Here is a 14,327-nt window from a genome sequence, read left to right as displayed (position 1 = left end):
TGATTGCAAACACAAATTCTTTGGTATTATCTTCATTTAATTTGTCTTAAATGAAAAAACACAAAAGAGAATGAAGCAAAACATTGATCATTTCGCACAAAACTCCAAAATGGGCCAGACAAAAGTATTGGCACCCTCAGCCTAATACATGGTTGCACAACCTTTAGCCAAAATAACTGCGACCAACCGCTTCCAGTAACCATCAATGAATTTCTTACAATGCTCTGCTGGAATTTTAGACCATTTTTCTTTGGCAAACTGCTCCAGGTCCCTGATATTTGAAGGGTGCCTTCTCCAAACTGCCATTTTTAGATCTCTCTACAGGTGTTCTATGGGATTCAGGTCTGGACTCATTGCTGGCCACCTTACAAGTCTCCAGTGCTTTCTCTCAAACCATTTTCTAGTGCTTTTTGAAGTGTGTTTTGCGTCATTGTCCTGCTGGAAGACCCATGACCTCTGAGGGAGACTCAGCTTTCTCACACTGGGCCCTACATTATGCTGCAAAATTTGTTGGTAGTCTTCAGACTTCATAATGTCATGCACACGGTCAAGCAGTCCAGTGCCAGAGGCAGCAAAGCAACCCCAAAACATCAGGGAACATCCACCATGTTTGACTGTAGGGACCGTGTTCTTTTCTTTGAATGCCTCATTTTTTCTCCTGTAATCTCTATGTTGATGCCTTTGCCCAAAAAGCTCTACTTTTGTCTCATCTGACCAGAGAACATTCTTCAAAAACGTTTTAGGCTTTTCCAGGTAAGTTTTGGCAAACTCCAACCTGGCTTTTTTTTGTGTCTCGGGGAAAGAAGTGGGGTCTTCCTGGGTCTCCTACCATACAGTCCCTTTTCATTCAGACGCCGACGGATAGTACGGGTTGACACTGTTGTACCCTCGGACTGCAGGGCAGCTTGAACTTGTTTGGATGTTAGTCGAGGTTCTTTATCCAACATCCGCACAATTTTGCGTTGAAATCTCTTGTCAATTTTTCTTTTCTGTCCACATCTAGGGAGGTTAGCCACAGTGCCATGGGCTTTAAACTTCTTGATGACACTGCGCACGGTAGACACAGGAACATTCAGGTCTTTGGAGATGGACTTGTAGCCTTGAGATTGCTCATGCTTCCTCACAATTTGGTTTCTCGAGTCCTCAGACAGTTCGTTGGACTTCTTTCTTTTCTCCATGCTCAATGTGGTACACACAAGGACACAGGACAGAGGTTGAGTCAACTTTAATCCATGTCAACTGGCTGCAAGTGTGATTTAGTTATTGCCAACACCTGTTAGGTGCCACAGGTAAGTTACAGGTGCTGTTACACAAATTAGAGAAGCATCACATGATTTTTTTAAACAGTGCCAATACTTTTGTCCACCCTCTTTTTTTATGTTTGGTGTGGAATTATATCCAATTTGGCTTTAGGACAATTCTTTTTGTGTTTTTTCATTTAAGACAAATTAAATGAAGATAACAATACCAAAGAATTTGTGTTTGCAATCATTTTCAGGAAGAAACTGAGTATTATCTGACAGAATTGCAGGGGTGTCAATACTTTTGCCCACAACTGTATAGGGGACTGGTGGTGCCCGATAATCCGGCCCCGTGTGTGTATATAGAGGACTGGTGGTGCCCGATAATCTGGCCCTGTGTGTATATAGAGGACTGGCGGTGCCCGATAATCCGGCCCTGTGTGTATATAGAGGACTGGTGGTGCCCGATAATCTGGCCCTGTGTGTATATAGGGGACTGGCGGTGCCCGATAATCTGGCCCTGTATGTACATAGGGGACTGGCGGTGCCCGATAAGCCGGCCCCGTGTGTGTGTGTATATAGGGGACTGGCGGTGCCCCCCGATAATCCAGCCCCGTGGCCACAACTGTATATTGTCGGTGAGACAAGATGGAAACACAAACGCAGGCAGGAAAATAGACTGAGCAAACAATGGGGCCCACACTGACTAGACAGGAAAGGAAAGACTTTGTCTGCAATCACGCAAAAAACCCTGCAAAAGGTCCAACACGTCTGATGCACGAAAACACTGAAGTCGCACGACTTCGCCCCCTACTATATCAGCACTCTGGTATATTCTGAAAGCAGAGCAAAAAGAGGCAAATCTAACAGGGGACAAAACAAACTGGCACAAGCAGTAACATATGGACGGTGATTCAGCACAGCCCCAGCCGGAGCTGGCTGACCACACAAAACAGAGATAGACAAAACCAGATCAAATGCAAACAGAATAGCAAATGAACCACTTAGCTGAACATGCAGGGACAGAGCTGGAGACATCAGACCTCAGGAGGCACAGGGAGGAAATCACCAGCAGGGATAGCGTGAGTCGGCTGCTGTCTTAAATCCCAATCAGAAACCCCAGATCTCCAATCATCATCCTCATTATCAGGTGCCAAGCCTCTGTCAATCAGATCAACTCCATTACCTCCAGTAACCACCAGAGGGAGCCCAGAAAGAGAACTCGTAACCCCTCTGTCAATCTGACCCGCTCCACTACCTTCAATAATAACCAGAAGGAGGCCAGAAAGCGAATTCACAACATATATGCTTCCCTCTGCTGTGCCGTCTCTGTGATGGGGTTCTCGGCAGGTGAGATGATCATTTTGTGTCCCTTGACTGCTGCAGCCAATCACTTTGTGGCAGTACTGAGTGGAGAAATCTGGACTATCCCTAAGAAGAGGAGAAATACTGCTCCAGTAAAGTGCATGTTCCCAAGATAAAAGATGGGGAAAGGGATGACGCCTACCACAGCGTCTTGGTGGTGAGGTATGGAGCCATGAGAAAGGGAGAGGAGAATTTACCATTAGTGAGTGAATTGAGGGCGACAGTGTGAAGTGAGCATGAAGAGGTTGTCCAGGCATGGGGACTCTGTGACTGCATTCTTATGAATCCTCACAGCATAAACAAAGTGCAAGCTGTCCGTATTCTCCAATGGTAGTGCCAGGAACCCGATCAACATGTGATTGCCAGTATGCAGTTTGCGTATTTACGGCCACATTACAACTAGACGTGTCCAGCCTCACTCAATTCACTCGTATTGAGGGAGGCTGTGCACGTCTAGTTGGTATGTGACCACATGTATGGAAATGCCATAATTATGGTCACGCTCCCACCCGCCCCTGGAGCTGGTTTTGGAGAATGCTGACAATGCGCACTGTGTGGATTCACAAGTTTGAAGTCACATAATGTCACTGCAGACTTGAACCCTAATCCTGGACAACCAGTTTAATGTAAAATCTCTAACATGGTCCACAACTATCACGCGTCTTTAATAATATTAGTCTTCTCATATGGGCCAAATGGTACTTATGGCCCACTGAGGTTTATGACCTGAGTGCTATGGCATCTCCTGCACCCTCTATAGTTATCCCCCTGGATAGTGTATCCTTAATCATTAATGTGTGATTAGATGGGAGTGAGAAAAATAAAGCTTCCTGCACTCCCTGGTAAGTCGTAGACTCTTTACTGTTCGCTCAGGCATGGTTAATTGTCTGTTTCTGAATATCAATACTATTGTATAGAAGCAGATGAGCTCCAGTACCAGGAAAAGGGACATGTACAGAGGTGCTACTATGCTAGATAACCAAGGAATGTCCTGCTAAGTAGTGGGTGGGTTTCACCGTTTCCATGCACTTGGCTTTAAAGGGGTTCTCCGGGCTTTTCACATAATCTCAGTACATATCTGGGCTGCAGAATTATGACAATAAGTAATTTACTTTCTGTCACTAGTTTGCACGGTTTTCTAGATATTCTGAACAGAACGTCCATGGGGGGGGTGTTATGGCATTGAAATGAGAACTAGTCGTAACCTCCTACTCAACTCCAAACATGCCCTCTATAGCAACAACCCCACCCTCCATAGCTACAGGCCCTCCCCGTCCACATGAAGCATCCGCCTGTATTCTGGGACAGGCTGCTCCCATCAGTATTTGTGTCATTAGAGACACAGTGCTCACACATACACTGCACCAAATCTGCTGCTGTGTGAAGACATCAGTGACAGAGCTGTCTCATTCACACAGCAGAGGCTTTGTCACAGAACAGATTACATCAGTGACTGCCATCCCCTGTGCAGATTAGAAGCTGCAGGCCACCATCACTGGCCATCACACAGTCTGTTCTCACTGCTGCCAGCAGCCTGGGACAGTGAGGGAAGGAATTACTGATAAGTTATGTATTGTAATCATGGAGTGGCCCAGAATACAGGACGATTTTCCCTCACTAGTTTCACTTTCCATAGATCACTGTTCAGTGTGTGTCTGGGGGAGGAGCAGCTGCTCTCTGCAGTGAGGCTGCTGGAGGGGGAGGATTTGTTACTGTGTGATGAGGGCTTCTTCATGTGGACAGGGAGGGCCTGTAGCTATGGAGGGTGGGGTTGTTGCTATAGAGGGCATGTTTGGAGTAGAGTAGGAGGTTACGACTAGTTCTTATTTCAATGCCATAACACCCCCCCCCTTGGACATTCTGTTCAGAATATCTAGAAAACCATGCAAACTATTGACAGAAAGTAAATTACTTATTGTCATAATTCTGCAGCCCAGATATGTACTGAGATTATGTGAAAAGCCAGGACAACCCCTTTAATGTTGACTAGCTTACCTAGCCGGAGAGCGCTTAGACACTGGTAATCCAGTGGTTATTTCTCTGTCTTTAAATTATAGGAATTGTACAGCTACAGCAGGTCTATTGGCTTAGGAAGGACCGCCCCTGAGGAGCAGGAAATATTGAGTTATGGTACCTGAACACACTACAATTCATCAGTGTATATCAGGAATTGTGGGCATTTTTGATGATACAGCTTTTTTTTTTTATAGAGTCCTAGAAATCATGTGAATATGACATGTACATTTGTATGCCAAAACCTCTTGCCTTTTTCATCGCTAACGTGAACTGATAAGTGCTTTGTGTACAAAGAAGCCCACACTTCAGCTCTATAGCATATTGACATGCATTTTTGGTAAAGGAAATACATTCTGGGTAATGACAGGGCATACCTGGGTCTGGTAACTACTGGTAGTAAATTAGACAGTATTAGTTCTTATTGAATCACAGCAGAGACCGATTGAGATGTGGGAGTGGGTCATTGTCTATCTCCAATGATAGACAATGACCCTCTTTACAGGAAGTAGGGGTTGGTCATTGTCTCGTTACAGGAAGTGGAGGAGGGTCGCTGTCTCGTTAAAGGAAGTAGATGAGGGTCACTGTTTTGTTTTTTTCAGGAAGTGGAGGAGGGTCATTGTCTCTTTACAGGAAGTGGAGGAGGGTCATTGTCTCTTTACAGGAAGTGGAGGAGGGTCATTGTCTCTTTACAAGAAGTGGAGGAGGGTCATCTTTTTCCTGGAAGTAGGGGTGGGCTGTATATCTACAGGAAGTGGAGGAGGGTCATTGTCTTTTTACAGGAAGTGGAGGAGGGTCATTGTCTTTTTACAGGGAGTGGAGGAGGGTCATTGTCTCTTTACAGGGAGTGGAGGAGGGTCATTGTCTCTTTACAGGGAGTGGAGGAGGGTCATTGTCTCTTTACAGGAAGTGGAGAAGGGTCATTGTCTCTTTACAGGAAGTGGAGGAGGGTCATTGTCTCTTTACAAGAAGTGGAGGAGGGTCGTCTTTTTCCTGGAAGTAGGGGTGGGCTGTATATCTACAGGAAGTGGAGGAGGGTCATTGTCTTTTTACAGGGAGTGGAGGAGGGTCATTGTCTCTTTACAGGGAGTGGAGGAGGGTCATTGTCTCTTTACAGGAAGTGGAGAAGGGTCATTGTCTCTTTACAGGAAGTGGAGGAGGGTCATTGTCTTTTTACAGGGAGTGGAGGAGGGTCATTGTCTTTTTACAGGAACTAGGGGCAGGTCATTGTATCTACAGGAAGTGTTTCTCTAATCCATCTCTTGTCTGTCAAGCGAAAAATGTGGGCGTTTTAGTTCAGAACAGGCAAGGCATTGGACAAGGGCAGGAGCAATACATGCTGGGAAGTTAGAGAAAGAATGTTCCAGCACCTATTATGCTGGTAGAATGCAGCTGAGGAGGAACCGTCCACTTAAAAAAAAAAGTGACTAGCAAGTTACAGAGCATGAGAATCGCAAACATCTCTACGTGCACCAAAATCAGGACCCTGCTTTTCTACAGGCTTTATGTGAAAGGAAAATTTTGCTTTAATTTAACAGGACTAAGCTGCAATATATGTCACATCCTCCGGACAAAAGTGGCGCCACTTCTGGGAAAATATAATGCAAAACCTTTTTTTTGCTTTATCTCATACAACCCTTGAATGTTTAAAGAAAGCAGAGAATGACAGGAATGCTTGTAAACATGTCATGTTTTATTGCAGTGTATGAGTTCATACAGTAAAAATTTCACAGGTCACGGCGGGTGAACAGCTTTATGGTCCGTCTCATTGTAATACTCTCACAGCAGTAAACCAGCAGTCCCCGTAGAACAGCTCTGTGGTGCAGCAGATGTATCACACAGAAATACGCTGGGTGGTAAATATAATGATGCTGTAAGCAAAATCGGCAAAGATCCAGTAAATATATACGGTACATATAGGTCTCCAAATGTGACAAATCTTGCAGTAAAATTTGCATGAAAGCTGCAAAAAAAACCAGACAGTAAGGGATAGAAGGCGGCATTGACATATAGAGTAGGGTAGGGCCACGTGAATCATGCAAATCGGTCCGATTATGGACTGGCCAGCAGTCCTCCCGACCCGAGTGTGATGGCTCCATGAGAAAATATGAAGCTGTCACTCTCGGGGAGAGAGACCCATGGCCAGTCCGGACAGACGTCGGAATAAGGCCTCATGTAGGGCAACACTCTCATATCTCTGATCTCCAACAGCTCGGACTGAGTGGTTCTGCGGATATCTCATAGCAGTCTATGGTGGAGCCGTCATTGATGCCACTGTCTGAACAGGATACATAAAAAAATATAATTTTTCTGTAGACATTTCTGCAAAAGAATACTCCATTATACCTGGTCTGTAATGAATGTACCGAAGGAAGAGTAGAGCATGCGAGAAAAAAAAGAACACTGCGTAAAACAAGTCTGTGGTTTAGACATTACACATCTGTCTGACATGCAAAGTGGAAAAGTAAAATCTCATACATCTATATACTGTACATATTCACACATATTCCTCCCGTCCAATAGGTTGCACTTCAGATTTCTCTCATCTACTCATCAGCAGGTGAGGACTAGGCTGTTGCCCAAATCTTGGGCCCATGAGCAAAGTCGAGGAGACATCTTAGGCCTTAAGGCTAGTGAGTAAAAGATTTGTAGGTTGTCCAAACCTTCATCCTTACAGCCGCTGAGTGGAACTAATCTGGTGCCCAAGGTGGTGGAACCTTGGCCACCCAACAGGCCTCCACCATTCACTATTCTGCTCACTGTTTGGTGGCTTTGATGAAAAGAAGTGCAGCAGTGGCCACACACGACTCTCAAAGTCCACTTTTCTTATAATGTGGGTCAGAAGAAGTCTGGGGTGACATGGGAAGTCTCCATCAACTTATTTCCGGCCCTGGAACTAATGATGAGGACCACTGATCTGCCACAGTCAGGTTCTTCCTTTTCAGTCCTACGACTGCCGCCATGCTAGCGAGTAAAAAGGCAGCACGTTGTGCCTCATGTCTCATAGCTCACGCCACTATAAGTGTCATAATAAATTTATGGTGGCAAAGGAACCCACTATGATGATACCTGGGGGAGACAGGTTCACAGAGACTAAAAACTCACCATGGAGCATTCATCATATCCGATTTCACGTTATTTGTGTCCAGTAAATGAAAAACATCCAAAAACATTCAGCCTGGATGACTCACTCTTCCCACTCCGAAATGTTGAACCCAGGATCGATCATTGTACGGAATTAGAAAAAAAAGTTTGTTTTTCCTCAGTACCCATCCAGAGGATGCCTCTGGTATTAAAGCTCAGCTGTGTTACACTGTTACAATAAATGGGGCTGTGGCACTGTTTAGGGAAGAAAGCAGCCATGGAGAACCCCTTTAATGATAGATCTTGAGGTCAGTGTGTCAAGAGAAAAGAAGATCATCCAGGTTGAAATGTTTTAGCCATGTACAATATTATAATCTTGGAAAGAGGCAAACATCCTGTCTACAGTCCTTAGGACTGTAGCCACATTTACAATTACTTAAAGTGGGCCTATCACTGACCATAAACATGTAATTATTTTTATCCAGTGTGAATGCCGCTGTTCTCCTGAATCCGGCGATGTTTTTCTTTTGCTCCTGCTCCTTTCCGTTCCAGAGATATGACGTCCTCTTACCTGCATATAAATCTAGTCTCTTTATGGAAGTGGGTGTGGTCATGAGCGCCGCTTTGTGGGCGTCGTGTAATCAACCACGCCCAGTTGACTATATGACTAGATTTATGTGCAGGAAAAAAAAAGGCCATATCTAAGGAACGGAGAGGAGCAGGAACAAAAGACGAACGGCGCCGGATTCAGGAGAACAGCGGCATTCACACCAGGTAAAAATATTACATATTTATGGCATGTGACAGATCCCCTTTAAGTCACAACATACTCTTGATTAAATATAAAATCACAAATTAGGTGGACAAGGGCTATACCTGGATTGACAACCCAAACACTAGAGGGCGTGACACTACATAATCTATACATACTGTAGTAATCCATTATTGCACTTCCATGATATACTATTGCACCAGTAGACAATCCACTCATAGGTCGAAGCCTACGGACCTTTTGCCCGTTTGAACCCCCAGCCTCATTGATAGCAGACGACCACTCTGCGATCATTTTAGATCATTTAACCCTTCACATATTGCAAATATATACATAAGCCAGCTGTACCATGCTTACAGTCAAACAAATATAAAAAGTAAAAAAGTGCATCTTGTGTGAACATATATGTAAAATTTGTGCTAAAAAACCCCCAAAAAAGTGCTGTGTAACTCGCCTTTATGGAAATCAAAGCTTCCTCTTAAATAGGTTAAGACACCGAGGAAATAGTTACCACTACAACGCTAGAAAATAGCGATAAAATAGTCCAAACTAGGACATAGTGTGAGAGCGGCCACACAAAGGTACAATACATGAGCAAATTCCAATTTACTCTCCGACAGCGTTTTTTAAAATCCTGACCGTTCCTTAAAAGCGTTGTCTACCTTTTGGGGGGCAATGTTTTTATGCATTTAATTAGGGCTAAAAGTAATTTTTGCGACTGGGTTTCATTAAAAATTTTGCACCGTTTCCTTCCTGCAGTCTTTGTGTTACATTGTCTATTGTTGACTGAAAAATGAGATAACTGAGAATCTGTCAGTGAGCTCGCTATGACGGTTTGGTAGGGAGTTTGAAACTCTTATCTATCTTTTTATGAGCTCCTCTCAGCTGTTTTGTGGCCACTGAGCACATCAAAGTTGAATAAGCAGGAAAATGAAGAGCCTGTAAAAGCTAAATGGAGCAAAATTTTTAACGAAACCCTATTACAAAAATTATTGTCAGCCCTAAATATATCCCAAAGGTGGACAATCCCTTTAATATCAAAATTCACGCTATCACACCTGACCGCTAGAGATGGGTGACTACTATCAGCTTAGGGAGAAGAAGAGGTAGAAATACATGTAGTTTGTGAGTTCTCTGAGTACAGTAAAGTGGGATATTTGGAGATGATCCCAATAATCTCTATAATGGTTCAGTTGTGACATCATTCGTGGGCCCCATTCATTCGCACCACTGGAGGTACTTTATATGAACCGTACCCCCTCGGATTCAGCTTCTTGGATCTAGATCCCCCCAGTTTCCCATAATTTTTTTGTCTTTTCTTCAGACTCGTACTCTCACGGTGAACGTCGCCATTTCCAGAGGCAGCGATCAATGTCTGTATATGATATTTACAATATTTACAGCTTCAGCTCGGCCATCCAGGGGTTCAGTCTGTAAAGTTCAGAATCGGAACAAGTTGATAAAATCCTGTGGGGACAGAGAAACCAGGCAACTCTCTGGGTTGTTGGCTGTGCAGGGGTGCTCCGTTCCCTAAGGGGGAAAATATCGACATTAGTGGCAGAATGGATGGTGATACCACAGCTTGGCCAGCAGGTGGCAGTCTTGAGGTCAGCTGTCCGCGTTGATGGGGGCCATATTGTATTTATTATCGCTCATTGGACCTAGTGGGGTTGTCCTGGGCAGAGCAAAAAGGGTGACAAGTGGGAGCACAGCGACGCTCTGATTCAGTTATGTCAGCACTCTGGTTAGCATGGATATCGGGGCACCATATATCTGTGGATGGCACTGTTATTGTGGCACTCTGATTCTTGTATGGGAATTTTGTTATGTGGGCACTGACTGTTATCGGATAAGTCTGGTTGGCACTGTTATGAGGGCACTCATCTTCTAATATGGGGACATTTTTAATCTTTGTTACATGGACACCCTGGCCCTGATATGTGGGCATGCTGGCCTTGGTATGTGGGCACGCTGGAACTGGTATGTGGGCACGCTGGAACTGGTATGTGGGCACGCTGGCCCAGCTTTATAGGCACCCTGGCCCTGTTATGTGGGTCCGTTGGCCCTGCTACATGGGCACACTGGCCTTATATGGGCACGCTGGCTCCATATTGTGGGCAATCTTGCTTTGTTGGATCAACACTCTAGCTCTGTTATGTGGGAACACTGGCCCTGTTATGTGACTACGCTGGCTCTGTTATGTGGGCACCCTGGCCCTTTTATGTGAGCACAGTGGCCCTTCCACATGGTCACACTAGCCTTATGTGGGCACGCTGGCTCCATATTGTGGGCACTCTGGCTCTGTTGGATCAACACGCTAGCTTTGTTATGTGAGCACACTGGTCTTGTTATCTTGCTGGCGCTGTCATGTGGGCACGCTGGCGCTGTCCTGTGGGCACGCTGGCGCTGTCATGTGGGCACGCTGGCTCTGTTATGTGGGCACGCTGGCTCTGTCATTACCTGAACATATTCTGCATTTATCCAGCAATGAAAATCTGCATTCTCCCCGGAAGCATGTGGACACTATACTGTTAAAACCCCAGTGTGGCATGGCCTAATAAAGTGTGCCCATTGCCATTAGATTTTAGTCGATGGGTCCAGCTCTGTATGGACTTTCAGTCATCCTTTCTTCTTACCTTCCAGGACAAGATGTGACAATGACGGCAGAACTGTAATGTGTTCCCATACTGCTCTCTCCTGGGGTAACACCGCACCAGCTTAAAGTACATTTTCTTCCAATCCAGGTGCCCCTTATCTGACATGATAAGTCTCTTACGAATCTAAAAATACAAAGGAAAATGTATAAAATGTAGAAATTATTATTACTGTTTTGTAATGTATATGATATTAATTTATTATAGTTATTATATATTTGTGGATAGATGCACATGTGGTCACTGATAACAGATCATAGACCTCAGGTTTTTCTTACTTTGTGAGCTGAAGTAGGGAGGAGGACAAAAGAAAAATCAACCTTATGAGAAGTAATATGGTGGGAAAAAACTTAGCTATTAACATTATTAGTGTGGAGTAGAGTGTCTGATTTTATCATGTGTAAGAGGGCGCTGTATGGGGCATCACTGTGTTTGTGTAAGAGGGCGCTGTATGGGGCATCACTGTGTTTGTGTAAGAGGGTGCTGTATGGGGCATCACTGTGTTTGTGTAAGAGGGCGCTGTATGGGGCATCACTGTGTTTGTGTAAGAGGGCGCTGTATGGGGCATCACTGTGTTTGTGTAAGAGGGCGCTGTATGGGGCATCACTGTGTTTGTGTAAGAGGGCGCTGTATGGGGCATCACTGTGTTTGTGTAATAGGGCGCTGTAGGGGCATCACTGTGTTTGTGTAAGAGGGCGCTGTATGGGGCATCACTGTGTTTGTGTAAGAGGGCGCTGTATGGGGCATCACTGTGTTTGTGTAAGAGGGCGCTGTATGGGGCATCACTGTGTTTGTGTAATAGGGCGCATCACTGTGTTTGTGTAATAGGGCCATCTTACTGTATGTAAGAGGGTATTATAGGGGACATCATAATTGTTAGGCGTCGAATTTCTGTCGCTGCACAGCGAGAATCCCAAGCCTTACTTCCAGCGGTCTCCCATTCCTCTCCAGCCGCAGAGGAGGTTGCTCAGCAAACTCATCGGTCCAGGCGCTCTGCCCAGACCAGCTCCGTGGGTTTGCTTGCTGCTGCCACAGCTATGACAATGCATGCTGCTCAGCAGCGAGATTCTCCAGGGACTAAGTCCCCATGTCGGGCCACTGAGCATGCCCGTGGAGTGATCTCCCATTGGAGATCGAAGGTCACGTGCTCCGGTCCTGCTCGTGTTCGGATTGGCCCATCCGAGAAGCCAGGAAGGTCCCGGACGCTTGCGGCTATAAAAGGTTTGCATGGCCGCTCGGCCATGCCCTAGGATAAGACTGTATTTACAGACTATGTGGAGTGAGTGATGCATGCACGTATGAATGTCTCTGGTGAATAACGCATTAAGAAACCCCTACCCTTGGTACGCATGTGTTGTGCAGCCTAGCCTGCTAGCGCCCAGGCTTAGGTGTAGGTAGGACAGAGGTTGAGTCAGGCATCTGTCCTCACCAGGGACTCGGCACGCCTCAGTGCACATGCTCCACTTCATAGCCAGCGTCTATAGCGGCGCTCGCGGCAGCGACGCCATGCGCTCAGTGGGCCTAAAAGGACTCTAACCCCATGTCCTTGGGGTAGAGTTCTGTGGCCGTACACTGTGCTCTCTTTTGGCCGGGCTCTGTGAGCTAAACAGGCTTCGGCATTTACGTTCAGCGGTTGTGCGACTCTGTGCATTAACAGCGTTCGCACCTGTTCACATTGGATGACGTAACCCACGTGTAACTGTTTTTACGCCGCTCTATTCTTCCGCCATTACTTAGCAGCAGTGTACCACCTCTGCACGGTGGACCCCGGGCTGCGAACGCACCTACTATTATTTTATAATTTGGTGCGTTCCGCCAGCCATAACAATAATGTGTGTTTCTGTAAAAAGCTACTGTATCCGGAATAATACTGTGTGTATAAGAGGGCATTATACTGTGTGTAAGGAGGCACTGTATTGGACATCATACTGTGTATGTGTAAGAGGATACTGTAGGGGGTATCATACTGGGTATGTAAGAGGGCACTAGAAGGGGCATCATATTGGGCTTGTTTAAGAGGGCATTGTAAGGGGAATCATACTGTATATGTATAAGGGAATTGTAGGGACATCATACAATGTTTGTAAGAAGGCACTCTATGTGGCATTGTACTGTGTGTAGAGGGCGCTGAATGGGGCATTATACTGTGTGTAGAGGGCGCTGTATGGGGCATTATACTGTGTAGAGGGCGCTGTATGGGGCATTATACTGTGTGTAGAGGGCGCTGTATGGAGCATTATACTGTGTAGAGGGCGCTGTATGGGGCATTATACTGTGTGTAGAGGGCGCTGTATGGAGCATTATACTGTGTATAGAGGGCGCTGTATGGGGCATTATACTGTGTGTAGAGGGCGCTGTATGGGGCATTATACTGTGTAGAGGGCGCTGTATGGGGCATTATACTGTGTGTAGAGGGCGCTGTATGGGGCATTATACTGTGTAGAGGGCGCTGTATGGGGCATTATACTGTGTGTAGAGGGCACTATATGGGGCATCATACTGTGTGTATAGAGGGCGCTGTATGGGGCATTATACTGTGTGTATAGAGGGCGGCTATATGGGGCATTATACTGTGTAGAGGGTGCTGTATGGGGCATTATACTGTGTGTAGAGGGCGCTATATGGGGCATTATACTGTGTAGAGGGCGCTGTATGGGGCATTATACTGTGTGTGTAGAGGGCACTGTATGGGGCATCATACTGTGTGTATAGAGGGCGCTATATGGGGCATTATACTGTGTAGAGGGCGCTGTATGGGGCATTATACTGTGTGTATAGAGGGCGGCTATATGGGGCATTATACTGTGTAGAGGGTGCTGTATGGGGCATTATACTGTGTGTAGAGGGCGCTATATGGGGCATTATACTGTGTAGAGGGCGCTGTATGGGGCATTATACTGTGTGTGTAGAGGGCACTGTATGGGGCATCATACTGTGTGTATAGAGGGCGCTATATGGGGCATTATACTGTGTAGAGGGCGCTGTATGGGGCATTATACTGTGTGTAGAGGGCGCTGTATGGGGCATTATACTGTGTGTGTAGAGGGTGCTGTATGGGGCATTATGCTGTGTGTGTAGAGGGCGCTGTATGGGGCATAATACTGTCTGTGTAGAGGGCGTTGTATGGGGCATTATACTGCGTGTAGAGGGTGCTGTATGGGGCATTATACTGTGTGTAGAGGGTGCTGTATGGGGCAT

At 45.8% G+C, this 14,327-nt stretch overlaps 1 protein-coding gene across 1 annotated transcript in view; it reads right to left on the bottom strand.

The window, feature by feature from the left end:
• Positions 1 to 6,291: 6,291 nt before the first annotated feature.
• The window catches only part of FBXO32 (F-box protein 32), a 46,297-nt gene continuing 38,261 nt past the window's right edge, over positions 6,292 to 14,327 (bottom strand). Inside the window, exons 8-9 of the mRNA XM_073590286.1 lie at positions 11,112 to 11,255; positions 6,292 to 10,005 (exon numbers count right to left, since the gene is read on the bottom strand). Of these exons, the coding sequence (XP_073446387.1) occupies positions 9,916 to 10,005; positions 11,112 to 11,255 (234 nt within the window). The 3' untranslated portion in view covers positions 6,292 to 9,915. The remainder of the gene's footprint in view (positions 10,006 to 11,111; positions 11,256 to 14,327) is intronic.

Source organism: Dendrobates tinctorius, unplaced genomic scaffold (genome assembly GCF_039654945.1).
Source record: "Dendrobates tinctorius isolate UK_male_01 unplaced genomic scaffold, ASM3965494v1 ptg000116l, whole genome shotgun sequence".
Taxonomy (NCBI): domain Eukaryota; kingdom Metazoa; phylum Chordata; class Amphibia; order Anura; family Dendrobatidae; genus Dendrobates; species Dendrobates tinctorius.
The sequence above is the reverse complement of the archived record's forward strand: the minus strand, read 5'-3'. Positions and strand labels throughout refer to the sequence as shown.